This window comes from Cyanistes caeruleus, chromosome 22 (genome assembly GCF_971803275.1).
Source record: "Cyanistes caeruleus chromosome 22, bCyaCae1.hap1.1, whole genome shotgun sequence".
Classification (NCBI taxonomy): Eukaryota; Metazoa; Chordata; class Aves; order Passeriformes; family Paridae; genus Cyanistes; species Cyanistes caeruleus.
The window spans coordinates 3,345,802-3,373,232 of record NC_141722.1 but is presented as its reverse complement, the minus strand read 5'-3'; the positions used below and the strand labels follow the sequence as shown (position 1 = coordinate 3,373,232).

The window sequence follows — 27,431 nt, the reverse complement described above, 5'->3', positions numbered from 1 at the left end:
AATGTATTGCCAGATGTTTCCTGTCAATTGTGCCTTTGCCCTGATCATTCCTCTGTCCTGCTCCATGTAGTATTTGGGAAACAAAGGCAAGATGGGGAGGAGAGCTCCCATGGTGAATGTTCCCCCAGCCTGAAAACAACAAAAACCAGAGACAAACACCCCCCAGAAGCTCTGTTGTTCAAATCAGAGCTGTGTAGCCACTTCACTGAGCTCGGTTTTCTGCAGCTGCTCCTGCTGTCATTTCTCCACTGTTGGGGACAGAGAAATGTCCCTGCTGGGGTGCTGACCTTGTGCCACCTGGCCCTGCTGGCTCAGCAGCACCTCAAAGCTGGCCCTTCAGCCCCACAGCCTCAGTCCAGAGGGAGGGGGAAGCAGCAGAGGAACTGAGGTCACCAGAGCTGGCTGGGGACAGTCCCTCTGCTCTGGTGAGTGAGGCAACCTCCAGCTCCAGCCCCCCAGCTTTTCCTGCCCAAAACCCCACACCCCAATGAGGATGTGTGTGGTGTAGCTTGGCCATCCCCATCTAGCACTAAACTCCATCTCCCTTCTCTGTAACCACAACAGCTCACAACAACCTGTTCTTCAGGTATTGAACAACCTGTGTGTTCAATGAAAGCTCCCTGTGAAGCCAAGATGCACATGGTCTATCAACTATTTGTCATTGCCAAATAAACCTTCTTCTTCACAACCCTTCTTCTGAATTATTGACAGCCAGGATTTCCTGCTTCTTTCTGCTTTAATTAGCAATAGTAAAAGATACAGTGCAGTTTTTTCCCATCCACCCTTCCTGGATAAAAGATTTTTGACAGTGCTTCACATGCAGGCAGGAAGGCTTCTATCATCTGTGTTAAAAAACAGACAAATTCAGCCACAAATTCTATTCAGGGAAGCTAGTAGAAATTTAGTGGTGATTGCAGTGTTTCTTTTAATCTAGTCACTGATGATCCCTAAATCTTACAATGTAACACTTTGTAAAAGCAAAGAACAAGGTATTTTTAAAAATTGCACACTGATACCATTTCTACTTCCATGGTTTGTGTAGTAGCCCCTTGTCATATTATCTGCCTTTTACTGAAGTTTTACTACCTGCTATTGACTTTTTTTCAGAAGACAAAAGGGTAACGTAAAAATTTAGAAATGAAGGTACAAGTATGTGGCTTTTTTGCAGATGCAAGCTTCCTAACAAACTTAATTGAAGAGTCTGCTTATTGCATTTTCATAGCATACTGTCAGAAGTGGTTTTACAGCTGTATCCTACAAACATAACAAAAAGGAAGATTTAAGCAAGTTCTTTAGTACTTTTTTATTAAATATCTGTTTATGAGGGGTCTAGAATGGGAGCAAGCTTCTAATACATTTGTTCTATATGATCACAGTGAAGGTAAATTACACACCACACAAGTATGAATGTATTTCAAGGAAGTGCCTGATTCTATGGCTGTAATTTGAATTTTTTATAGACAGCCACAATTCATAGAATTTGAATATGGTATAAATCTGAAAACAGCTAAACACTCCAGCTATCTTGGTATTTATAGTGGTGCTCATGTTAAGAATTAGAATATCCTGCTTGGGTGCTTGGTGGCAAAACAGATGAATTCACCTGTATTTATTTTCAGTTTTGTGAGGACCACATGAAATTCAGCTCTGCTGCCAAAGCTTTCGGGGAGTGAGCAAGAACTGCACACTGTGAAGTGCCCTGATCTTCCCTTTGCAACTGTACCACAATTTATTTCACTTTTCAAAATATAGCATCTTCCAGTCTTTCCTTGGTTCTTATTTAGAAACATGTTTGCTTTTAAATGTATTTGAAGTATTTCACAGAAGTACAAATGAGCCAATCTCTTGTGCTGCTTCTGTGGCCAGGTGATGCATCGTTGTGAAATGCAAATATATCATCTGCACACATTGGACAACAGATGTTTGTGCCAACAAAATCTGTTTACCATTAATTCAGGTCTCAGCACTCTCAAAGGACAGAAGTTCACAGGTAAGATTATCCACATAATTTTTGATTGAAAGGAAGGTTGTCTCTAACATTTTATTCAGAATGTGCCTTCTGTGAATGACTATCCCCTGAAGCAGTCCAGAACTCCAGTTTTGGAGGAATGTGTCCTCACAGGCCACTAAGCAGATTTATAGAAGAAAAAGGGGTTTGCACTTTATTTGAAGCATTTCAAAATATATTTCAAACTATATGCAGAATTTACTAGTAAAAAATGTAAAATTCCAGCTGGTATGTCTTTTTTTCCAAGAAGAAAACACCAAATGTTTTGAGTTACAGGACATGTAAATTAATTCTCTACCTTATGTTTGGACTGGAAATTGATGACAAGCAGAACTATTCTTTTTCTCTTGTTATAAGATATAGTCAATGCTGCAAAGGTAACTCTTTGATTTATAAATAGAGAATTTTATAAATAGTTTGGTGGCTTTTCATGCCTTCAAGTTTGTGACTTTGACGTAACAGTCACTCGGTTCTCATGGTTGAAAATACCACTAGAGAGGACTTTAGCTAGGGATAAAAATAAAAACTTCACAATATTATTTTCTTACTATTTAAACTTCCTATTTTATATTTACTTGTATGTAAGTTTATCAAAATGTGTAAGTTTGGCTTGGTGAAAATAATCTGCTATTGTAACCTGCTGAATGAAGAGACAGCTTGTCACTGTTCAAATGCAAAATAGTTTTCTCTTGCACTGAAATCAGAGAGGGGGAAATCACCCTTAATCCACATATTGGTGTGTTTTCATTCTATTTTTGAATAGTATTTACTGACATAAAATATGAGTTTTGTTAAAATGGTGTTGCGAATGCCGTGACTCAAATGTGCATTTTAACTTTTTTCTCAAGACCAGAGTTAACAGTATTTGATCAGAGAGACAGATACAGTGTCTGATGTTAAAATCTTTCCAACCTCAGTTACAAAAATAGCACCACAAAGATAGCACACGTACAGCTGCAAAGTACATAAAGTTTACATCACCTAAAAGATCAAAGCTGAATGATGTAGGGCTGAAGGTGCTGCAGTCCAGCTGCACAGTAACAGCTATTTCTAAGCTCAAGTCAACCACAGCTTCTCTCAGTGTTTCCACTGCCTCCCTCAATTGGTGTAACACAACAGCAGATGCTGCTGTGGAACACTTTGCAGCTCAAGATTTTATGGCTTCCTTTTCCCTAAATGTAAGGAGGGTGCAGTGGTGAGGCCAGGGATCTGTCTCCAGGGCTGATGGGATCAAATGAGCTCCATCTGTATTTGCACACAAATCCCAAGGGTTTGGGCCAGACTTTGGGAGGAGCTGTGGCTCCAGACCCAAGAGGGTGGCTGGTACTAAAAGTACCATGAGTGTCACCAGTGACTCTGCAATGTGTTACAGATCTCCTTTTTAGCTTCAAATGCTTTTGGAGTGCATGTAAATTATGGCTCAGGTAGCATTAATGAGGGACCAGAAAACTATTCTGCACTTGGAGCTATTAAATGCAGTACCTCTTTCTACATGTAGATCAAGAACCACTCCTTAGAAATATCCTTACTCCTAGAGGAAGAAAACCAGCAAACTTTTTTGGAGTTTTTTTTTATTATTTTTTTTAAGAAATATTAAAAAATAGTACTTTTTCCTCAGTGGCTGGCTATTTACTGCTCTAACACTCAGAAGCTGACATCCACTCTATTTACATAAACAGGTTCTTGTTCTGTGTTTTAAGAGAAAATTCAAATGTGGCTCACTTAGTTCAATTTCTAGTTCACCAGAAGATCTCTTAATTCTGTGGATTTGCCAGGATCCTGATATTCACCTTGTTCTTCCTCAGGGAAGCGGCAGCTGCAGGCATCATCTTCCTGAATTGACTGTTCAGGTGTGTGCACTGAAGAAAAAGAACAGAATCACAGAATCAGTTAGTCCAACCTCTGACCATACACATTGTAAACCAGACCAGAGTACCACGTCCAGTTGTTTCTTGAACACCTCCAGGGACAGTGACTCCACCACCTCCCTGGGTAGCCTGTTCTAATCCAATCTTTAAAAACCCTTTTGGGGAAGAAATTCCTCCTCATCTCCAACCTGAACCTCCCCTGGTGTAGCTTAAGGCTTTGTTCTCCTGTCCTGTCACTGGTTGCCTGGGAGAAATGACTGACTCCCATCTGGCTACAGCCACATTTCAGGGAGCTGTAGATGGAAAGGTCTCCCCTGATCCTCTTTTTCTCCTGACTAAACAACCCCAGTTCCCTCAGCCACTCCTCAAAGACTTTACCTTCTAGATTCTTCCTCAGCTTTGTTGCCCTTCTCTGGACTCCCTCCAGCACCTCAATGTTTCTTAAAGTGAGGGGTCCAGAACTGGACAAATGTCCCCTTTCTGTTTCATTTATTCAGCCATCTTATTTCACCACCACTCAATCATAAATGCCAGGAAGAAAACATCTTCCAAGTTATTCCATCATCTGAAATTATTTCTCTACAGCATGTACATCTGATAAAGCTAATTTATCATACTTTGTTTTCCCTAATTCAGCAGGGCCTCTGGTGCTCTGTTTGTCATGGCAATAAAAGGAAGACCAGTGTGAGGGAAACAGATTTTTGGACTGCCGTGGTCTTCTGTATTTAGAGTTCCACTAGAAGATTCAGACCTTGTCCTTAAGACAGGGGAAAATAAGAGAAAGGGAGAAAGAACCCCACAAAAAATGAAACAAACCATCTAAAAACTACATTGAATGAAATCAGCTTCATCTTTGTGCTGAACTCTAGAGCTTGCCCAGGACTTAGCAGTCCTCAGAGGGCAGTGCTGGATTCAGGCTGACTGCAGCAGTACACCCTGACTGATGTCCCCTCTCCTACTGCAGCCAGACTTCCAAGACACGCACTCCAGGCCATGGGTACTCTGTGAGCAGAGAGAACTCGAAAGTGGTACAGCCATGCAGGCCAAGGATGATGCTTGGAAGTAATAAACTGAACTGACCTTTAACTGGAGCAGCAAAGCTCAGCTGAGTTTTTTCATCTCTCACAAATACTTCACTTCTAAGGTTAAACATGCACTTGACCTAACACCCACAGTGCTTTCTGCAATAAAATTTCCAAAACTGTTTCCCTTTCAGTTGCTTCTGACTTACAAGGCCAAAAAAACCAAAGCTATTGCAACTACCTTTGAAATCCACTTAACCTGGATTCCTGACTTCTGTTTAATTTCAAAAAGAAAAACTGAAGAGCATATTTATCTTACTTTTCTTGAAGACAGAGTGTAGTTTCTTTTTCTGCCAGACACTGAAGCAGATGCACAAAGGCAGCAGAAACATTATGCACGACAGTCCAGCCACAGCGAGAGAAATCCTGATCATGTCTGTCTGAACAGTCTTCCCTAAGAAATAAATAACATTCTCTAAGAGAATTAACAGAACAAAATTCTACTGCCCCTGAATTAAATGAAAACTTTGTCTCCCACTCTGCTTCTGGATCAGTCTGCAACACTGGGAATACACAGAAGAAAGGATTTTTGCTTTAAATGGAAAGTGAATGAGCTACAGTATGTTTAAGTAGGTCATAATGCTTTACCTCCATAGTGACTCACCTGGCACAGTTATAGAAAATGGAATTTCAAGAGATGTGGTAGGTACAGTAGTGACAAAAGTGGGATTAACTGAAGTGTGTTTGCAAATGACATCTTTTGCTGGAGTTCCAGGTTCCAGGACTTGGTTTCCAGAGCATCTGAAGGACATTTACAGCAAAACAGAAAAATTTTTTTTTAAATTCCAGTCAAGTGTAATAGCTGTAGCACATTTTCTTTTTTCAGTTTACTTACATTGTCCAGTTTTTACAGGAGCCATTGGGCTGATCATTAAAGGTTCCATTGCGGCAAGTCTGGCAACCTTCAGCAGACAAGGATAGGTAAAGCATTTCAACATTTAAGCATTTAAGACACAACATATGACACATTATTTTTGCCTGCTTGTACAATGTCAGAGTTACTATTTCATGAGCTGCTCTGAATATGCAAGGTGTTCCCCTGTCAGCCCCAGAGCAGTTCAGTACTTGGCTGCAAAGCCAGTTGATTTGTGCAAGATGCCACAGACTGTGCCTAACTCCAGAGTTCCCAGAACAGTTTCCCTCATGCTGGCAGCCAAAGAGCTGCCATGCAAAGGGAACCAGCTGGTGCATGATGTGAGCTGTAGTAGGGCTCAGTCTGGTGGGTTTGTCTCCTCCTCAGCTTACTCCACACACCGTGCAAAGTGTTTAGCACCAGCGGCAGCTTTTATCTTGAGAGGTCTTTCCTCTACTGCTTCTCCACCGTGCAAGAGGCAGTGTGTCTGGTGCAGGAAGCAGAGGGGCTTTCAGCTGCTGGGGAAAGGTGATCCTACCGTTCCTGGTGCTCTCCTGGCCCACGCCACAGCTTCGGGTGCAGTAGGTGCAGCCATCCCCGCCGCAGCGATAGCCCTCCTTGCACGTGCACTCAGCATCACTCGTTGAGGAACACGTTTTTGAATACTGAAATAGTCCTGCAAGGGGAAAACATAGGTTACAGCATACCCGGCACGGTGCAGGAAAGGCTCGGGCCTTTGCTCTTCACAGAAACCAGGCTGGCGGCTTCAGCGAGCATCCCGGCGGACGCGCGGCGTCCCCAGCCGGGCAGCGCCAGCCCGGGCACGGCGCTGCCGCGGGAGGTGACAGCAGCGCGGGTGGCGCCGCCGCAGGTACCTTGGCACCGCCGACACATTCTGCAGCCGTCGCTTCCCGCCGAGCTGGAGAAGGTGCCGGCCGGGCAGGGCCGGCAGGACGCGCCCGCTCCGCAGTCCGCGAAAGTACCTGCGGGCAGAGACACAGCGGTCACGGCGAGCCGCGCCCGGAGCACCGCGCCCCGGCCCGGCCCTTACCCGCCGGGCACTCGGCGATGCACGGCAGCGCGGCCGCGGGGCCCCGGCTCAGCGCCAGCGCCAGCAGCGCCGCGGGCAGCAGCGCCCGGCCCGGAGCCATGGGTCGGAGCGGCACTGCGCACGGGACACCCGGCTCCGGCCCTTAGCGGCCGCCCCCGGGGGGCCTGGCTGCGTCATTCCGGGGGCGGCGGGGAAACCCCGGCCCGCCGGGACTTTCCGGACCCTCTCAGAGGCTCGACCCCTCAGCCCTGCCGGGCAGCGCCCTCAAAGCTCTCTCAGCGATGCCGGTCAGCGGCCGCTCTTTTCACCGCTGGGGCTTCCCGGGGAGTGCCGAGCGGAATCCCCGGAGGTGAAAGGTGAGAGGCGGGGCCGGCAGGCCGCAGCCGTGCGAGGAGATGCTGAAACCACAGGGACACCACAGGGACACCACAGGGACACGCAGGGAACAAGGGAACGGGCGAGCGCCGCGGCCCGGCCATGAGCGTGCGGAACTCCCCCGCCCGAGGGAGCGAGCACAGCCCCGCCCCCTGCGGCCCCCTGCAGCCAATCCTCGGGGCTGGCCCCGCCCCCTGCACCTCCCCGCAGCCAATCCTCGGGGCTGGCCCCGCCCCCTGCACCTCCCCGCAGCCAATCCCCGGCCGCGGCTCTGTCCCTCAGCCGGGCCCGGAGCGCGTGCAGGAGCAGAGAGGGAGAACGCTGAGGGGCTGAGTTGTAGCTGAGAAGCGAACGTATCTTCCGTGTGTGTGTGTGCCCGGCACACGGGCAGGCAGAGCAAGGACCAGCCTGTCCAGGGCTCTGAGCGGAGTCCTCTGGAGGCAGCACACAAAGTGCCACATACCGAGAGCGGAGCCCCGCACCGATCCCAGGAGAGCCCTCCCTGGGCTCCTGACCGGCTCTCCGCACCTGGGCTTGAGCTGCTCTGCCCAGGAGCCAGAGCGGGCCTGCCAGCACCTGCCAGCAGGCTTTTACACAACAGGGTTTGCAGTCTTAAAGGTCCCCGTTAACAGCTCTGTGTGTCCTTCAGAACAGCGAAACTCCGTAAAACCAGGGCCAACACCATCTCTGAGCCACAGCCATTCCCTGTGCGCCCTGAGCCTCAGGAAGCAGTAGTGTCGGGCAGACGCTTCGGCCGCTACGTGCGGGGCTGCCCGAGGGGCAGCAGCGGCAGCGGCAGCAGCTCGGTTCGCGGTCGGAGGTGACTCTTGTTACGGTGCTGGGCACCGTGAGAAAAGCGGAGCTTTCTGTCGGCAAGCAAAGGCAGCACGGGCGAGCGGCGGGGAGGTGCCGGGGAGGTGCCGGGGCAGAGCGCGGGCGGGCCCGGGGCGGAGCGTCCCAGAGCCGCCCGCGGCCCCGCTGAGGTGAGTTGTGGCCGCCGCCGCTGCGGCCCCCGCGGGCCCGGAGCAGAGAGCCCCGGCGGGCGGAGGGGTCGGTGTGGGCGGAGGGTTCGGCGGCCGGGCGAGGTTGCGGAGCTCGGTTCCAGGCCCCGAGCCCCTCGCCGTGGCCGTGAGGCGGCCTCGGCCCGGGCACGGCCTTGTGCCGTCCCTGCTGCGTGGAATGGCGCCGTGTCCCGAAAGGAGCAGATGAAAACAGGGATGCGGCCTGTCCACCCGGGCTGGCTGCGCTGGCGAGCAGCCGTCCCCTGCCTGTGAATAGCGGGCTCTGTGGTAGGGGCACTGAAGGGTGTGATTTTTTTTTTTTAAAGGTACCCATGTTAGAGTTTCTGATTCAGTCACCATCCCCAGAAAGGCACGTGTACCCACGCAGGGCAATACGTTTGGCTGATAGGTTTGAGGCGGCCTTAGCTGGCATTGAGGAGCAGATGAGAGACTGGCATTTATTATGTGTAGGTAGCTTGTTAAATGACTTGTTAAATGAAGTTGCTGTTACATCTGTGTAACTTAGTTCTGCCTTCTTAAAAACAGTCTTTCTATAGTAGTGGGACAGCTACTTACATATGCACCCACATGAAGAACAGTGTTAATGCTCAAGAATTTGGCAGTGTTGTACATCATCTAAAGGCACTATGGAGAGACTGCATTTTGCAAAACTAGGAGAAAGTAAAGGTTTCAGGATGCCTGTTTTCATAAAGAATTAATGAAAGACAGGGATGCAAACTGTAATCTAGAATCTTCAATAAAAAGCAAATGCAGCATTTCTGCATGGTGGCTGTTCAGGTAATTTTTTGCTAGTCAAATTCATATGAAAATTTTGCAGAATCAATGTGTACCCTCAAGACAAGCTATTAAGAAGCTCTAGGTTGTCCTGAAGTTATTACTAATACTTGTGATTTGGATGTACTTGATCAGTGGGCTTTGCATTGACAGTACATAAAGCTGCCCTAAAAGTAGGATTTGACACAGTGAATTATTGTGCTTGGGCTGGTTCAGCATGCTGTGGGATGTTGTGCTGTATATTACTTCATTCTAGAATTTACATTCTAAAGGAGGCTTCGAGTAGGGAACAAACCTGAAAACAGATGAAGTTGAAGCAGGGTGAGGATGATTTTATTTTGTGTAGGCACCTAAACGTGCATCATTTTATAAAGAGCTCCCAGGTACTACATGCAGCTCTAGATGGAAGGTCCCTGCACAGGACAAAAATCTCTGTCTTGTTGAGCAGTAACCTGTGAAATGCCTTCTCACATCACAAATGCTTTCAGTGACTTCTCTCAGACCTGTATGAGTTAATGAGTATTTTACATGATGTAAAGTTATTTTAACTTAACCTTCAAATGGAAATTTGGCCATTCAGCTCAGCTTGAACTTAGAAGCTAAAAAAAAAAAAAGTCTTAAACCTGGTTTGTTCCATTTGCTAAATTCTGTGGTCTGCTCCCCCATCACACATGTGCACATGTGTTTCTTCCCCCACAAAGTTGCAAAATAACCCAGAAAATCTGTTGGTGAGATTTTGCAGGGGCACTGGTCGAGTCACTGTTAAGTCACAGGAAACTCCTCATGAAGCATGCTGTGTGGAAACTAAAAACCAGACATGAGGTCAGAGCTCATGCAAGCCCTTTCTGTAAGCACTGACCTGGGTAGGAGTCAGTTGTCTCGGAATGAGTGAGGGTGTGCAAATTGAAAACAGCTCTGCCGCCCACCCTGACCCCCTCTCTCTGGCAGACACAGGTCATATAAAGTCTTGATTAGGCCAGGCTGCTTCCTTTTCTGCTGCTGATGTCCTGTGCTTCTCCCTTGCACAAGTACCTTAATCTTTTGATATCATAATGCATTCTTTTTAATAAACTCATTAGGTAAATAGGATTGCTATGAATATTGATTGAAGCTAGTGAACCATTTTGAGGTGGTTCAAGTGAAAGAACGTGCAAAAGCACAAATTACTGTTTAATTTCAACATAGGGAAAGATTCATACAAGGGGATTTGGCTTCTAACCACATTGTCTTTCTACCCCCCTCAGCCACTTCCTTCACAACCATCTCCCTGACAGCAGCCCCTCAAGACATGGCCTCAAAGAGAGCATTGGTGATTCTGGCTAAAGGGGCAGAGGAGATGGAAACTGTAATCCCCACTGATGTTATGAGAAGAGCAGGGGTGAGTATGCAGACAGTGAGCAATCTTTGTGAGTGCTTGGTCACAAGGGGAAGTCATTGCCTCAAGCTGATGTTCATTGCCAGGAATTCAGTGTGTGGTCTGTTGTGTGAAGTGAAAATTTACCCTGATCACCTTACTGCTAACAAATATTTGTGCCGTGCACCTAATGAGGATGCCTGACAGCTGACATTTGTTGGTAACCTTTCAAAATACAGGTCTAATGTGGACTAGAGCAAGTGTTTCAAGTAAATCTTACTCTGTCAGAAAACACAGCTACTTCCATGTATAGTAACTGGAAGTGCCTCTTTTGTAGGGGTCTGAAAAGCTCAGTACATTACCTCTCATGACATTGAATAGCTTTTCTTGAGCTACTTTTGAAATTCAGTTATTAACTACAGTTCTGGCTGTTGGGATTCCTCACTTTGTTACTCTTGCAGTTATAGTAGCACACTGTTATCATCTCATTAGGAATGAAAATAATACTTTAATTAAACACACCACTTATGTAGAAATGACTGAAACAAAAATTACCTTCTCCCACCACCTTTGTCATTCCATGTGCTCCCCATTTTGGCTCTCCTAAGAGGAACAAGCTCTCAGTACAGCTGTGCTTGTTCTGTGTACCACTTAAGAACTAACATATAAGAAAAATACACCAAATTCTCGTTTTGTAATAATATATTTCTTCTCCTATTAGATCAAGGTGACTGTTGCAGGCCTAACAGGAAAAGAACCAGTGCAGTGCAGTCGAGATGTCTTCATTTGCCCTGATGCCAGTCTTGAAGATGCCAGAAAAGAGGTTGGTCATCACCCTTCTGTGATATAATGGCCATCATAGTCTTTCTCACAGTTTCTGAGGAGAATTTGGAAAGCCTATGCATTATCTTTGGACAGATGTTGCATGTTGTATTAACTCTGTGTAGCAGTGAGTTACAGAACTGCACATCCCACTGTGCCTCCCTTCAGTGATATCCTGTTTCATAGCCTGCTAGGTTCAGACAGATTTCTTAACTCTGCCCAGGTGATTGTTTTTGCAAAGCATCAGTCCCAGAGCTTTATTTTGTTGGCTGAACAAAATACTGTGATCTGGGCCAACTCAAAAATTCTGATGGGAAGTTAAATGATGTTAGACCTGTACAGTAAGATTGGAGCAAAACCACTTGCCTTTACAACACAAAAGCTGTCACTTGCTTGCTGTAGCTTTTAAGGGCACTAGGCTTAAAAGTCAGTTCTGTGAGAGACTTAATTGATAATGGGCTTTCCCTGGAACAGGAAATAGTGGTTTTTTTTCATAATTGGAACTGGTTTTCTGATTATAAAGTTTTATTCAGTGTAAGAAAAGGTAGATTTATTAGCTTTCTGCTTGAATCAGCTGTAGTGGTCTTCAAACAGTGTAATGTAAGTATCAGCCTCTATTCAACAGAGCAGTTTTTCTTTGTTTAGGGGCCTTATGATGTTGTGGTCCTGCCTGGAGGGAACCTTGGAGCTCAAAACTTGTCTGAGGTAAAGTTCTGGCATTCTGAAAATGTATGGGCATTCTCATGACCAGTGGGGTGGTCAGCACTTGCTTAGTAATCCTGCAGATTCAGTTCAGCATCTAAAAATTCTCTTCTGAATGAATCAGTAAACTAACTGTTAATGGTCTTAAGCCTTCTTGTGATTATGTAGGTGGGACATCTGGGTAAATTCTGGGCCATGACTACCAAGTGAAACAATAAAAATGGAAAGGTCTTGTGCATTATGTGAAGATCTCTGTTTGTATTCATATGAAGATTAAATGGTTGCAAATGAACATTTGTTGTTGAGACACAAAAATTTCCAAACCCAAGGGACTCTGCTCCTTTGCAGAATTTTGTCTCTGGTGCAAAACTGTTGCAGTGGTGGTATGAATTCTTTGTGGAAGTCAATCAGACAAACAAATGGACCTATCAAATAGGGTTTAGGTGGTATCACAGAGTTTGTAACCCATGGAGTATGAGACAAATATCCTGTATAAATCTTAAGAATGATAGAGACTGTCTGGAGGTATCTTATGAATACTATTCTCTGTTGGTCCTGTATTTTCTAACAACAACTTTCTATGGCCTTGGGTTAACCAGCTTTCATGTGGGTCAAGTACTTCCTTGAAGTTCCTTCTAATTTCCTTCCTCTTTAATTCTGGGGAAAATATGTCTTGGTTTCAGTTTTGTTCCTTCTTAATGTTCTCATTGCCCACTGTCCTGAGGCAGGGAGGGAAAATTCCAGTTGGTTTTCTGTGCAAAACATGTTTATGAAATTTCAGTGAAAACTCTTTCAACTGTGCTTCAAATAACCAACTCCAAACCATGACTTGTGATGTTTCTTCATACAGTCTGCTGCTGTGAAAGACATTTTGAAGGACCAGGAAAGCAGAAAAGGCCTGATTGCTGCCATATGTGCAGGTGAGTTAACAAAGGGTCTTTCTTTGTAAAGCATTTGGATGTTTTGAAGGAGCATGAACACACATGCACCTTTCAGCATCTGATTTTTTTTGTAAATTTAATAGCAGAGAAATCTCTAAAATAATTGTGAACACTTGTCCTGCAAGTTCTGTATGTTACCTAGTTCCTTCCAATGAGCTGTGCCACTGTCTTTAAAATAAACAGTGAAAGGTAGTGTGCTAGGATTTTTTTTTTTTTTAAAGTATGTGCTTATTCTGGTGATCTTTCTGCAAATACACAGCACTGGCAGAATGTCATTGCTGTAAATTTATCTCACATAACCACTCCTGCCCTTTAGCTCCAGAAAGAAGGCCAGAAATATAGAATTACATTCTCACCCTTCCTGAGCTGCAGCAAAAAATGGACTTGGTTTGAGGAGAGGGTTGTCTGCTTACATATTCTGCACAGCTTGGTATCCAGATCATAAACTTTGTAAGATTTGTTTTAAAAAGCAAGGTGAAAAATTGCCAATACTGTACCTGAAGGCTGGTCTAGGCACCTGAAGCTGAGAGTGAGAAGAGAGATGATGAATGCATAAAAGGCAGTCAGAGTGTGTTCCAGGAGGGGATTTTCACTTTTTTTTTTTGGGGTACATTGCTGGGGTGGGGGGGTGTTCTGTTTTTCTTCTTTATTTAGATGCTAGGCACATAGAGCTGTGAACATCCCTCAACTTTGCAATGGTACTTTTCTGCTTCTTTACCTGTGTCTCTTGCAGAACAATCCAAATTCACAGCCTGCCCAGTAGAGGCTTTTGCTTGTCAGCAGAATGATTCTTAGAGCTCATTCCAACTGAGCACAAAAGAGGTTATTTCCTAAATCCAGAATTAAACAAATGAACAGAAATGAAACTCATGTCAGAAAAATTCTGCCTTTGGTTTCTTTTGGAATTCCCATAAGGATTTCCTGCCTGACTTAGCACTTCTTGACACAAATTCTTTCATCAATTCAGGCTAAAAAGGAAGTACGAAAAGAAAAGAGAAACTCTTGAAATCAGAAACTGAGCAGTTAGTCAGTGATCTGTCCAAAATACTGCTTGGCACACAACTGCAGGATGTAGAGACTTGCTGAAATGAAATCCTGTCTGTTAAGTCTCTAAATTCAAGGTTTAACAAGGTTGTAAAGTAATTGCAGGTAGTTAGTGTTCAGATTGAAATGCAAACCTTTTGTTTCTTAATGTCAAGCAGTTTTAAATAAAATGTCTGGAAGTGGGTTGTTCCTCCCTCCTTCAAAGGCAGCACAGTCATGGGTGGGACATCAGTGTGAACTGTAATGTCAGAGCTTTTTGCTTCAGAGATAGGGCAGGCATCAGTTTTTATAAAAAGTAGTCTGTCCATAGTGAGCTTTGACCCCTGAGGGTCCTAATGCCCAAATGTCTGTTCTTGTAAGTGTTTGTAGCAGAAGGCAGTTCCTCACTGGTGCAACTTTGTGTTCTCACAGGTCCTACTGCCCTTCTGGCTCATGGGATAGGGTATGGAAGCAAAGTCACAACACATCCTTTGGCCAAAGACAAAATGATGAATGGAGGTATGCTTCTGTCCAAACCCTTCTCAGTTTTGTTGTTGTTGTTGTTTTTTTACCTGAATCCACAATTTAAAGAAAGGAAAAGAGATTTTTATCTTATTTTTCTCTCTGAATTGAGTCTATATCACCAGAAAATAGAGGGTTGTACTAACATTCTCATCCTTGGGGGAATTCTGCTGCTGCTGTCATGTTAGAAGCATTTGTTGCCTTATCCTCCTGAGGCTGGAGGATCTCTTGTCCTTTTGGTTCTTTGCCTCAGTGGTCCCAACAGCAAACTCTGGGAACATCTTTCCCACTCTCCTGTGAGTAATGCTTTGGTTCTGTGGCAGCTGATGACTCCACACTCCAGCCTAAAGGAAGTGATGGTGAAAGGCTTGGAAGGTCATTCTGTGATCATTAATGAAGCTGGGGATGAGCAGATGGGTTCCCCCAATATCTTCTGCATGCATTTGGGAAAATGTTTGTGAACAGCTTCACAAAAGCAGTCTGACTTCCAGAAGTAACCTCATGGGAGCTGACAGGCTCAGTGAGCACTTCCTGAGGAGCTTTTAGAGTCAGAGGGCCATTCCCACACCTTGGGAATGAGCTCCCTGCAGGCCCCATTCTTCCCTGAGGACAGCAGGCAGAGATGAGGTCCTTGTGCCCTCTGTGGCAGCTGTGGGCACGGTGCTGGACACTGACCCTCTTCCTGTTGTGTGTTCCCCCAAGCACACTACTCCTACTCGGAGAGCCGCGTGGAGAAGGACGGGAACATCCTCACCAGCCGCGGGCCTGGCACCAGCTTCGAGTTTGGCTTGGCCATTGTGGAAACGCTGCTGGGGAAGGAAGTGGCCGAACAGGTGAAGGCACCTCTAATACTGAAAGAGTGAAATCCTGGTGTGGGATAGGGACTAGGACAAATTTAGATAGTCTTATCCTTTGTAGAATAACTGTAATGTGCACTGTTGTAAATACACTTTAATTGTGGGTGAAATTAGTAACTGTACTTACCTGAACTGGGATACCTTAACAAACCAAAGGTCTTCATTTCTGGAAAAAGATCCTGTTAGCAAAAAGCTTCATCACAAAAAAACAGTCAGCATCTAATAATCCTAGTTAGTTCTTGGATGGCATTTAAAAATTACATGGAAAAATGTTTGCTGAGTAAATAAAAATGGAGCATCCCTACTGGTGTGTTGTTCCTTTCTGTGTTTTCTCCCAACCCAGACCCATGAAACCTTTTTACCACCATGTACTATTCAAAACAACATCTGTTTAGATTCCCACACAGTTTTTCTGAAGTCTGAGCTGAAATGAGAAGATGGCCAAGCCCTGGAACAAACTCCCTAGGGTGGTGGTCATGGCCCCAGGCCTGCCAGCATTCAAGAAGTGTTTGGACAACACTTCTCACAACACTTCTCTTGGCTGTATGGTTTAACTTTTAGGTTGCCCTATGTGGAATTAGGAGTTGGTTTTGATGACCTTCATGAGTCTCTTCCAACTCAGGACATTCTCTGATTTCATGACATAGATTATTAAGTTGTAACCTAGAATTAGTTAAAACAATGTTTCATTTCTTGTGTACAAATAAGTAACTAATATTTTCTGACAGTGTTGGAACTAAATTGAAAGTGTGAATATTCATACCTTGTCAAACATCCCAGTGTTCCTGCAGGTTGAACATGATACCTTGAAATTTTCTTTTGCATTAAATGATTGCTGATTCATTGAGCTATTTGGGCAGCTAATAATCAGCATAGAGCATGAAGTTTAGATTTGGTAGAATGCCACCAGTAGCAGAGCTTGGTTTTGCTTACTAAAAATTGGAAGTTGCTACAAGCCTGGCTTAAGTGAGCCTTTGTCAGCTTAGAGGAGTTGCAGGACAGGTCTCTGGAGGAAGTAAGGGAGCTGTATTCCCATGAGAATTAAGAACTTGGCATCAATTTCCGTCTTTGTTACCTTTCTTTCACCAAATCATTCTGGTGTTACCTGGCTCTGTCAGCAATCATGCTTAAGGATGGCACTTCACTGGACTCTGAAGTTATCCCAGCATCTGGAGATCTGGTTCTGCATACATCTGAAGTGCATAGTCTGAACTTTAGAAAATGACTGCATAGGAGCCTTTATGATTGCTTATTTTAATAGGAAACAAGTTCATTCCCAATTACTGCATTTTCGTAAGGAAATACATGGATACTTTTGCAAATTTAGAATTAAGAAATGTCTGTGTTGTTAATAACTACTGGAAGAACTGCTTCAACTCTATGCTCTGTCTCTTAATTTGTTTAGGAAATATTTCATATGTTTCTCTAGCTTTGAAATATGCTCAAGATATGCAAAAGTTGTAATCTATGTAAGATTTTACATGTTTGTGTAGTAAATCTGCACATCTAACTGGTATTGCCATGCAAATGTAAACCAAATGATGGAAAGAGTCTTTGTCCTAGAATCTGGAATAATTACTTGATTTGTAAATGGGCATGATTCAGAATACAGGAAAAGCTCTGCATTCCTGGGTGGCAGCACTGCTTTGTAACATTAGAAGGAAAATATTTCCATGCTTGTATTGTTTTTAGTCTTGCAGAAATATTTTAATACAAAGCATTAGCAAAGTGGTCATAAATTTGATTATAATGTTTTTTCTTCTCCGAGGCTGAGGGAGTTCAATTTACAGAAATGAGGTTTTCAGTGTGTATATTTGGGCTTTCCCACTCCCATTAAAATGGTAATAGGAAAAACACTCAGAAAAATGAGCCTAGAGCCCATGGATGTATCTGCTTAACTTGCAGATTCTTCCACCATGTTCAGCAAAAGACTTGGTAAATAAAATATTGTAGTGCTGCATGCATCACAGTTACCTTCATACAGCTGACCCTGTTCTCAACCTTTTACATTGCAGATATCCAGCAAACATGAATTTACTTGGGTTCTCTTTCTGTGTCACTAACTTTCAGTTAGGGTAAGTAAGTGTATGAACTGAGATTAGGCTAATTTTCCTCTTGGGTAAGTGTTAAGAAGGAATTTGCTGATTTGAGGGAAAAAAAGTTGCCTTCCAGTTAGCAAATGCTTTTTTCCTTGCATTTCAGTATCTCTTTTCATAAAAAATCCTCTTTTACCTGCTGCAGGAAGATGAGCTGAGGTACTTTTCTGCTCATTGTTTTGTGTACACTAGGAACTTTGTGCCTTTTTATTATTTGCAAGCTTTAGTTTTAGAACCTGTGGTAATTTGGTATCTGCTGCCACTGGGCTCGGCTTAAACTGAAGGGAATGCATCCTCTCTTTATGTAACATTTAGTATTTTGTTCCCTGGCAGCTGGAGGAATTGGGGGTTGGTTGTTTTCCTGGTGGGAAGGCAGCCAGTTGGTATCTGCTGTATGCCTCGGATCATCTCTCAAGAATAATGTGGGGTTTTTTTCTTCTGATTCTGGTTGTTCTGTGGGCTTGAATGCATCATTGAGAACGAGTTCTCTTAGGGAATTGAGAAGTATTATATGGCTTAGGAGCAGGAATGTACACAAGAGGATGCTGGAGCCATCAGTGAATACTTGCAGTGATGAGAAGTATTTTCATTTAGACTGACAGGCTTCTAACTGAAGAGGCAGAAGAAACATGTAGAGAGCGAACAGTCTGGTTTTGTTGCAGTTCTTTGCAAGTTTCTTTCCAAAAGGGGAAAGTGAAGTGCACAGCACTGTACTGTCAGCAGGAGCAAATCCCATCTCAGGAATATGTCCCTCTCAGCAACGTGGAGAGGATGTTTTTCTAGAGAGACAAAGGTTTTACTTTTAATGGTGACAAACAGAACCATAATGGATCCAAGCTAACCTGCACATTTTAGTACATAAAACTGTAAAAGCACACAAGGGAATGTGCTTCATCCAGCAATTACAAGCCTTGGACAGCTTGCTAGCCATTTATGTATATGCTTACCATTTGGTATGAAACCCACAGTGACTGTCAGAGCAAAGAATGGTTGCTTAATTTGATTATTTTGTTTGTTCTTTCAACAAAAAGATGCATCATGATGCAAACATAAACAATGATCCCAAAGTGATAAAAAATACCTGTCTTCCAGCAGCCTGGATGACCCATGACTTAGTTGGAAAGATGTGACAGAGAAGTAGGAAGGTGTCAACTACAGAAATAATCCCTAGCACTGCATCCATACTGTCATTCATGTTCTCATACTGTATCTCCAGAAGAAAGGCTGTGTTGCTGTTATTTGGAGACTACATTTTAGTAAGGCATGGGATGCAACATTTGAAGTTTGAAAAATAAGCAACAAAACACTGGACAAATTATTAATTGCTGCCCAAAATTGTAGGTAATATTTTAGCATGTTTAGAACGTGGTCTTGCATGTGGTACGGAAAGAAAGGAAAATATGTAAAATGAGAGCAGATGTGCCTCCTGCTGCCCTGATTTGTCAGCTGACAGTATGGCTCTGACAACCCTCCCTAGCTCTGAACTTCAATGGGTATTCTACAGTTCTTGCAGCATTATCACTTGGCAGGAAATCAAAAGCTTTCTGGGAGGAACAGAAAAAAGGGACAGGCTTTCCTTGCTGACACAATTTATCTGGCCTTCAGCCTCTTCCTGCCTCCTCTTGAGAAGCATCCAGGGAAGGGCAGGGACAAGGAGCAGATTGTGGGAATCCCTGCAGTGGTGCTGCCTCAGACACTGGCCCAGCTCCTTCACTCAGCATGTCCTGTGTGGAAAGCACTGCAGGGCAGACCTCCCTCTTGTCTTCCAGGAGCATCTGTGGACACTTGGCAGAATTCTGTGTGCAGAACACAGGGAGGGAATTGAGCCCAGATCTGTATCCTGGGTACACCCACAGTACATTGCTGTTTAAGGGACTAGGCAGCATTTCTGGCTTGTGTTTTTGTGGCCATGCTTTGGGGAGCAGTGCTGACACACATGATAGGCTCCAGAACTGAGTCCAGACTTGAGAAAATCACTACCCTGTGTTTTAGGTAACACAATTCTTCCATGTGGCCAAGGTGCACTGGGGGCTGCTCTGGGTGGTGCAGCAGTTAAGGGATGCAGTGCTGTGTCACACTCAATCTCTGTAGCAGCTCTAGGAGCCCTTCAGCTCTCTATGAGATTGTTCTGTGTGCTAGAAGGCATCACAGATTGAGAGGAAGCTTTTACACTTGGACTTGTTAGTTTGCTTTACTTCATTCAATAGCTTCTAATTATAAGCTTTGTACAACCTTAAATAATTCCTCCCTACATAGGGTTTATGGCCCTCCAAGTCATGTAGATACTTCTGTACTTTTACAGTTTAATTCAAGGCCATTCCTCTAATGGTAGAGGGAGGAAGAAGAAAAGTTGTCTAAGGATCTCATGCAAGCACTCATATTCTAAAGAGCAGAGTTGGTGAGACTTGTGTAACACTGGTAACACTAAAGTTTTCCACAGCTGGTGGAAGTTTCCCAGCAGGACTAGGGACATTTCTGTGCAAATCCTTCTGATTTCTAAATATTGATGGTGTAATTATTTTTACAGCTTACAGTGGCAGCACTGAGCCACAGAGAGAACTTGCCTGCAGTTCAAGTGTGTACTCAGTTCAGAAATAGCTTTAAAGTACTGCAGCCATCCTCTCCTTACGGATAGTTATAGTAGAATTTCCTTTGGGATTCTCAGTTTTCATCACAATCTTGTAGAGCTGCTGTTCTGAATCAAAGGAATCCTCTGAATTCAAATGGCAGTTTCTGCAGCTGTCTGTCCAATTAAAATATTGTCTGCTTTGTGCTGGGCAGAAGAATTCTTCCACTGTTAACTATGTAGTTTGACAATGGCTCCAGATACTTAAAAGATCTTTGTTTTTCAGCAGAGTATAAATTCAAGGTGTATTTTTGTGACTTTATCTGTCCAGTCTTGTAGCAAATAGAATTTTCCTGAATTCTGTGTTTTTATTTGCTGTTCAAGACTTAGTGAAAAGCAAGGTGATTCCTTTCTAAGCATCAGTGATGTTCCCCACTGGTAGCTGTCCTGTATTCTGACCAGGACTTCCCAGAGTCAATTTTCAGGGTTTTGATAGGAGCTTTCAAAGTTAAATGTATTACATGCTTCAGACAAACTGCTTTCAGCTTCAGGACACCCAAAGTATTGGCCTAAATCTGCTGCCAGTTCCTAATGAAAATTTTTTGAGTGGTGACCATCAAACAGCATGGAAGCAATTTTTTCCAGGGTTAAGCAGCAGCTTTGGGCACAGATCCCATCATGGCCAGTCACACCTGGGCCTTTTCAGTACCCTCTGCTCATGGCCCAGGAGCTCAGTGTAAGCTGGGGCTTGGGCATAGCTTTGATCTTTGATGAGCCTGATTTGCTGAGGAAGCTTCCCCGTCTGATTTTGGACTTGTCTCTTTGCTTTAGAGCTGCTGGATGATTGATCACTGGAGTACTGGCTGAAACTTTGCTTCTTCAATGATTCTGTGGTCAGACACAGGACCAAGTTTCCCACAGAATTTGTGTATGCCCCATCTTCGGAAATAGGAGGAATGGAATTGAAATGGCCTCAAGTGCACCAGGGAAGGTCTAGATTAGATATTAGGAATTTGTTTTTCACAGAAAGGGTTGGAAAGGGTTGGAACCGACGTCCCAGGGACTGTGGTGGAGTCACCATCCCTGGAAGTGTTCAGAAAAATGTGCAGATATGGCACTTGAGGACGTGATTAAATGGTGAATGTGCTAGTCGGTTAACAGTTGGACTTGATCTTAAAGGTTTTTTCCAACTTAAATGATTCCATGACTCTGTGAACCCACAAGACCTGCTCAGCTCTCCTTGTTCAGGTCCTGCAGTGCTGTGTCCCTCCGTGGTGCAGGGTCCTGCTCTAGCTGACCATCACCAGTGCTTTTGATCTCTGTCTGCCACGGGGGAGAAGCTGCTGCTGTTGCTCCCTGACAGCCAGTCCCACTGTGTTTACTCCTGGAGAATATGGGATTTGGTGCTGGGGGAATACAGCATCATCTGCTGGCTCTAAACCTGGCAACAAGCATAATTCCTGCACTGTTCTTTAGCTGGAATCACTTTGGTTCTTAAAGACTCTGTTCAGGGCTTTTGCTCTAGAATTTAGTATTTTCAGAATTTCTATACTATGAAGAGTATATTCTATTAAGTTTCTTACATCTCTTCTCTAAACTAGGTATTTGGTTTCTCTGTGCTGTGAAGTTCCAATGAGTTATGCTGTCAGAATGGTCTCTGTCATTTCAGAACCACTTTTTAAAGCTGCACACATTCTCCTCTAAGTAGTGTCAACTCTGGGAGCTGCCTACTTTTGTGCATTGAAATATTTTCAGATTTTAATGACAAACACACTGCTACTTCCACACACTTGCAGCTCTAGTCTCAGACTCATACTTTCTCCCTCATTATTTTGTCTATGATGTGGAAAAAGCATTCTCCCACTGAAGTCACCAGCTAGGCAAGATAGTGACTGGCAGATAGGCAGGAAGTAAGCTGCTGCCTTGGGTGGTGATGAGACTGATCACTGATGGACACAGCACTATCATTTGCATTTTCCACAGGAAATCTGCTCTTGGAGAATTGCAGCCTCTGAGAGAACTGGCAACAGATGATGCATTTATCTGTGACTTTTGTCATGACCACATCTGATGTACTGCTCAGCTGTTCTTCCATGGTGTTTTGCAAAGGAGTACTTTACCTTCCTTTCAGTTATAGAAGGCAAAGAAATGCTTATACTAGGAAATTAGTAATAATGAAGCTCTAAGCTCCTGGATGGGTTCACAGAGACACAGGCTTTGCTGGCAACTTTCAAATAAATCCCCTGCAGCAAATTATTTTTTCCCTCCCTCCTCTTTGGAAAACAGAGCATTAACAACTTTAATAATAACTTCAAAAAGAAAGAAAGGGCACTTAGGGTGACATTCCCTGGCTGGTGCCCAGTGATGGTTCTGTCCCAATCACCCATAATGAGGAGAACAGCTGAAGCCTTCCCTACCCTGCTCTTGCTCTCCACAGGCATTTCCATAGGTCACAAAGAGGAGTTGGAGGCTTTGGCCTCTCCAGCTTTGGGTCTTGCCCACTTGTGCGTGACTTTGCACAGAGCCTCTCGGGAATATTCAGTCTCATGAAATCCTCCAGGGCTGCAGCCAGTGAGCCTGCCTGCCTCCTGTGGTGCTGCTGGAGAAAGCCAGGGTTCTGCAATTGTGTTGCATTGGTTGCTCCCTTGCAGGTGACTGGCTGGCCCAACATAAAGCTCAGCTGTTAAATTGTGAACTGAACTGCTTGTAAAACAGCCGCCTTACTCACCGTGCTGCTCCAGGGCATGCAATAGCATCGTGTCTTATCGTGGAGACTGCTTTAGATCAAGTTGGTCCAATTAAGCTCAGATGACAGGAGAAGTGTGGCCTGCGAGAGGCAGCATGTCCAGAGCACCCTGCAATGGCCTGTGAGGTGTCAGCAGCCCGAGAGGCTGAGCAATCTTGAGCTCTCTTGTGTGCTGCGTTGCATCACCTCCTGCTCAGATTGGACTGCTGGCCGTGCCTGCTGTCTCTGTCTTAGTGGAGAGGTCTGCTCCTCTAGTGGAAATATTCTCTCTGGAGTGATGGGATCCTTGGCTATTCCCATGGAACAGTTGTGTATTGCATCCAGCACTGGCCATGAGAGGATTGACTACAGAAGAAAATGTCCTCACATAGTCTCCTCACCCTTAACAATATGTATGTTTAGACAGCCTTTAGCAAAACACTAGCACTAAGCCATTTAACTTGAATCCAGGAACTAACCAGTTCATCCTTCCTTCAGGCCAGCCCTTCTTCTTCAGAACCCCATGACAGTTCTTCCTCAGCCTCTGTAAGGCAGGAGCTCACTGACACTCACCTTGCTGGCATCCATTTTTAGAAGTGTCTCAGACGAGGCTCTGTCCCCGTGGCTTTTAATGAAGCAATTACTTTTGTTCATTGGGCTTTTTCACCATGAGAAGTTACTGAGAAAAGACAACCCTCCCTCCCACTAGCAATTGAATCCCATGAGCAACAGAATGTGTGAGGGTGTATAATCCCACCTCTGCCCTGCATTTTTGGAGGCTCTGCACTGCTGTGTACCTATTGCTGCACTGGTGCTGTGTACATTCTGCACCACAGCAGCCTAGTCCCAATTCCAAATGCTTAAGCTCTAAGTGCTGGGATGTGCAACTGGGATGCAGGAAAACTTTTTTTGAGTAATTTACAACATGTTGTGGGGCCAATGATGTCACCAAATACAGCCTAATACTGTTCTTTCCTCTGGACCTTGCTTAACAGCCAGTAGATGACAATACAGGGATTGCAGGGCAGTGAGTAACCTGTCAGAGGCCCACTTGCCATTTACTGGTGTCTCCCTTGTGTCTCCCTTGCACCTTGCCATGGAGCAGCTGGACTGAACATGGCATGAGCTGATGTGGCCCTTTGTGTGAACTTCCTTGAAGCTGGTGAATTCCTGGAGAGCCTTACCCCCTCACCACTGCAAAGTTTATAGGGTTGGTTGTGTGTTCCAGTTCCCTTCCATAGAACAGTCAGTAGTGCTGACCCTGTCCTTGAAGTGGTTGTGAAAATAATAAACACATTACAAAAGGTAAAATAAATATTGTAGGTATCAGGAACTTGTCTCTTGGTCACGTGGGTGTGTGGTGGGCAGGGGAGCCTATTCTGTGTCAGGCCTGATGACCCCATGCTTGATCCAGAGACTGTGCAGGGAGGGCCTCATAGTATGTTATGATAGCTCAAAGTGATTAGTAATTAGCATCCTTAAGCAGATTCAGGGTGGGTATGGTGGGATAAACTGGCATGGTTTTCCTTCTGGTGTTTCATGGCATTATATTTGCACTTTTCTTCCTTTGTGGCTTTCACATGTTAATAATTTGTGGACAACAGTTTTAATCTTCAGAAAGAAGCATCTCTTCCTCTGAATCACTTTGTAAGGAAATGAATAGCAGTCATGGTTCCCATGTTTCAGTGGCATGCCACTTAAAATTTGGAATACCTAACACCTTTTCCAAAATTAACCGCAACTGGGATCAAGGTGCACACCAATATATAAATAATATAGCAACAGTCTATGAGCAATCACGGGTGTGGCTTCCATTTATGATTCAGAAAAAATAATGAGCTCTGTGGATGAAAATAGGCATTTGGGTGGGGATTATGCAAGACCTGAATTACGATGCAGGATGGGTGGGGGTAACACCTCTTTCAGTTTACAAATGCTAATCACAAGCTCAGCAGCCAGAAATTTCTGCACTGCTATTTAACGAATATTAATAAGTATAATTAAACATTGTGTGCTAGATTTTCAGTGCCAGGAAGCTGTGTGAAACAGAACATTTGCTGTATGTTTGCAGTTTTAAATGAATACAAACTGTTCTGAAAAGCAGGCTGACAGGAAATGGAAAGATTAGCCTACTTAAAAAACAAAAGTTTACCCCAGGAACACTGAGTACACCCAAAGAAAATCAATAGGTTACCTAACTGCAGAGTGCCTACAAGCAGATAAAATGAGGGTTTACCTTCATCTCCAATTTCCTTCTTGACATAATCCAGAGAGTATGTATTTAACATGGAGCTTGTAATAATATTAAAAGTGTTTATAAGGGCCACAGTCTGTAATCATGAGTTTGAAGGCTGGGAATTCCACCATGACTGATCTGGCCATCATCTTAACCCTGAATTCTTGACAAGACTTGGTCTGAACACCACCAGCAGCTACTCTACTGTAGGAACTGACCTTGCAAAATTGGTGTTTTTGTCCTGGACTAAAAGGATGCTTTCCTTTATCATGTCAACACTTAGACTGTTTAAAAACAAAACCAAGCCTATAGCAGGAGCAGATGTGATGTTGTTGAGTGCTCTTCTGCAGTTTCAGGATGGTAGTAATTGTGCCTGCTGCAGTCTGGGAGTGAATGGAAAACTCTTAATGACAGCAACAACAATCAGTACATTTAAATGACTGGAGATTTTAATTATGTCGTCAATCAGCATACTTCCGAATCAGGTTTACTTTCTGGTTTATCTCTTGTGATGCAAAAGCAGCTGATGATCAGCTACAGTTCTGTGTTATTTACTGACTTTATCTGTTTAACAGCAAGTTAATATGGTGAAGTTAAGCTAATGGGTTTTTCAAGTCACCTAATACTAATACAGCCTCTTCTTTTCAGGAAAAATTATACTGAGGCAAACATCCTTTCCTTTGTTACCAGCAAGACTCAGCTCCTCTAGGTTGATTTGCCAGTCAAACTCACCAAGTAAAGGGTGTTCTGCAAACAAAAGAGTAGCACCAGGCAACACCAACCCTTGCCCAGGGTGAATATGACAGATGCTTTTTGCTGTCAGTTGTTACTCACTGTGCCTTTGCTTGTGCTATCAATGGTTTTGAGTCAGGGGGAGAGGTCACCCAGCACCCTCCTCCCATTCTCATCAGCTTTGCTGCCAGACATGTCTCAATGATCCTGGGTTCACTGTAGGGGTTTGTTGTGGTTCAACCCCTTTGCCCCAGCACAGCTGCTGCCTCCTGACACCAAGGAGTCCTCACTGAGGTGGCTGGGTGGTCACACCAGGGCTCCTGAGGCAAGGAGTGCTGAGGGCAGGGGAGCAGTGTGGGCAACCTGCTCCTTGAATCAGCACTGCCTTTCCACACACGCACATCTTTCTTCTCTGCTTTAACACAAATTCCTTGACTCTCCAAACTTCAGTTTATCAAGTTGTAGCTGCTTTGAAGTGTGATTATTCCAGTCAAATCTAGCTCACAGATGCAAGCTGTCAGGCCTTGCCCAAGTGAGTCCAAACTCTAAATATTCAAACATGTGATGAGGCTGTTGCAAAAGCATGTTGTGTCCTGACAAGTCTTATCATGTGCCAGGGGATGAGCAGAGAAATGTCTTCTGGCCAGAACTTGCAAAGCTTCCCCCACAGCTCTACAGCCTTAATTACTCACTTGGAAAACAAAATACAGTTTTTGGATCATGCAGACAATCATACACAGCAGTCTGGTGTCTAAGAATATATGCAAGGCTTCCACCTGCACTTGTCAGTGACCCCTTCATAAAAAGAACCACTGAACTGTGGATCAAGTCCTCAGTGAGACTTCCATTACTAGAGAATTTTAAAGATAAAACAGCCAAGTTATTTAAACACTGTGAGACTTGTCTGTAAGTTACTTTCCTTGTACTCAAGAGGCATGTGAGCTCTGTAACGTGTTTGAATGTCTCGTTCATGGCCAAGCAGCTCCTTGCTTAACTTCTGAAATGTTAACTTCTTAACATTGTGCTGTAATTCAGCTCAATTCAGAACACACAGCTCAGAATAGGAAAGTTAACATCATTACAGTGATTTTTTTTTTTTTTCTAGGAGAAAAACACATGGAGGTTAGGTCTTAAACGCTTTAGGAATTTCAGAAAAGGTTATGTAAGCCCATTCAAAAGCACAAAGTTTATAATGGTTTTAAGATTTCAGCACTATAAATATGATAATAGCTTGTACACAGAAGCAGCTCAAGTAAAAATCCCTCTGCTGCCACATAAGCTGTTTTTTAAGGGCACCTCTACTGCTAACAGAAGTGAAAATATCTGCTGGAACACAGGGCTGGAGGTACTGTAACAAATATCCTATTTTATACTAGATATGTTTAAGCTAAAAATGTGGAGTAGCAAGAATGGAGTGGGACCCAGCAGCAAAAGCCAGGAGAGAGATTTGTAGGGCAGTTACTTGGGTTTAGATGGAGTTCTCCTGGAATGACAACTGCTGAATTTGTGCCAGCTCTAACAGTCTACAAGGGAAGAGCTGCAGCTGGGCAGCGCCAGTCTGTTTCCTGCAGCAGTGATGGTGCAACTGAGAGTTTACATTATTTTGGGGTCCCAGAGTTGCAGCCTTCCCCTTAAATATGAGCAGTTTTAAGCATGGGTTCATAGACCTTTTCATCTTGGAAAAATCCAGGGGGTGGAGGGAAAGCAGAGCTCTCAGTAGGCTGAACATGAGTTGACAGCCTTGCACAGGATTAGGTAACTTGTTTATGTTTTGAAGCCAATCTGCATGGGCTCAGTGCTATGGCACAGCAGTAGGTGTTTA

General features: G+C 44.2%; 2 protein-coding genes and 1 long non-coding RNA gene across 6 annotated transcripts; 2 read left to right on the top strand and 1 right to left on the bottom strand.

Annotated features, from left to right (window-relative positions):
• Positions 1–1,288: 1,288 nt before the first annotated feature.
• On the bottom strand, positions 1,289–7,184 carry TNFRSF9 (TNF receptor superfamily member 9). The gene is made up of 7 exons (XM_086860639.1): positions 6,863–7,184; positions 6,687–6,794; positions 6,350–6,487; positions 5,794–5,860; positions 5,563–5,699; positions 5,218–5,352; positions 1,289–3,867 (listed from the first exon to the last, which is right to left on the bottom strand). The coding sequence occupies exons 1-7, from the start codon at positions 6,960–6,962 to the stop codon at positions 3,743–3,745; spliced, it is 810 nt and encodes a 269-aa protein (XP_086716765.1). The 5' UTR covers positions 6,963–7,184; the 3' UTR covers positions 1,289–3,742.
• PARK7 (Parkinsonism associated deglycase) lies at positions 7,157–15,558 on the top strand. Of its 4 annotated transcripts, XM_086860640.1 has the most exons (8): positions 8,234–8,287; positions 8,565–8,705; positions 10,278–10,411; positions 11,109–11,210; positions 11,855–11,914; positions 12,762–12,831; positions 14,308–14,394; positions 15,100–15,558. In XM_086860640.1, exons 2-8 carry the CDS (start codon positions 8,702–8,704, stop codon positions 15,258–15,260), a joined length of 618 nt encoding a protein of 205 aa, XP_086716766.1. In that variant the 5' UTR covers positions 8,234–8,287; positions 8,565–8,701; the 3' UTR covers positions 15,261–15,558. The 4 variants fall into 4 exon arrangements, with proteins under 4 accessions (XP_086716770.1, XP_086716767.1, XP_086716766.1 ...); XM_086860644.1 differs by lacking the exons at positions 8,234–8,287; positions 8,565–8,705 and adding an exon at positions 7,157–7,218; XM_086860641.1 differs by lacking the exons at positions 8,234–8,287; positions 8,565–8,705 and adding an exon at positions 7,540–8,220.
• Positions 15,559–17,269: 1,711 nt separating this feature from the next.
• On the top strand, positions 17,270–23,970 carry LOC147649537 (uncharacterized). Its single transcript, XR_015278737.1, has 2 exons — positions 17,270–17,329; positions 20,748–23,970. It is a non-coding gene; the product is annotated as an uncharacterized LOC147649537 (long non-coding RNA).
• The last annotated feature ends 3,461 nt before the right edge of the window (positions 23,971–27,431 follow it).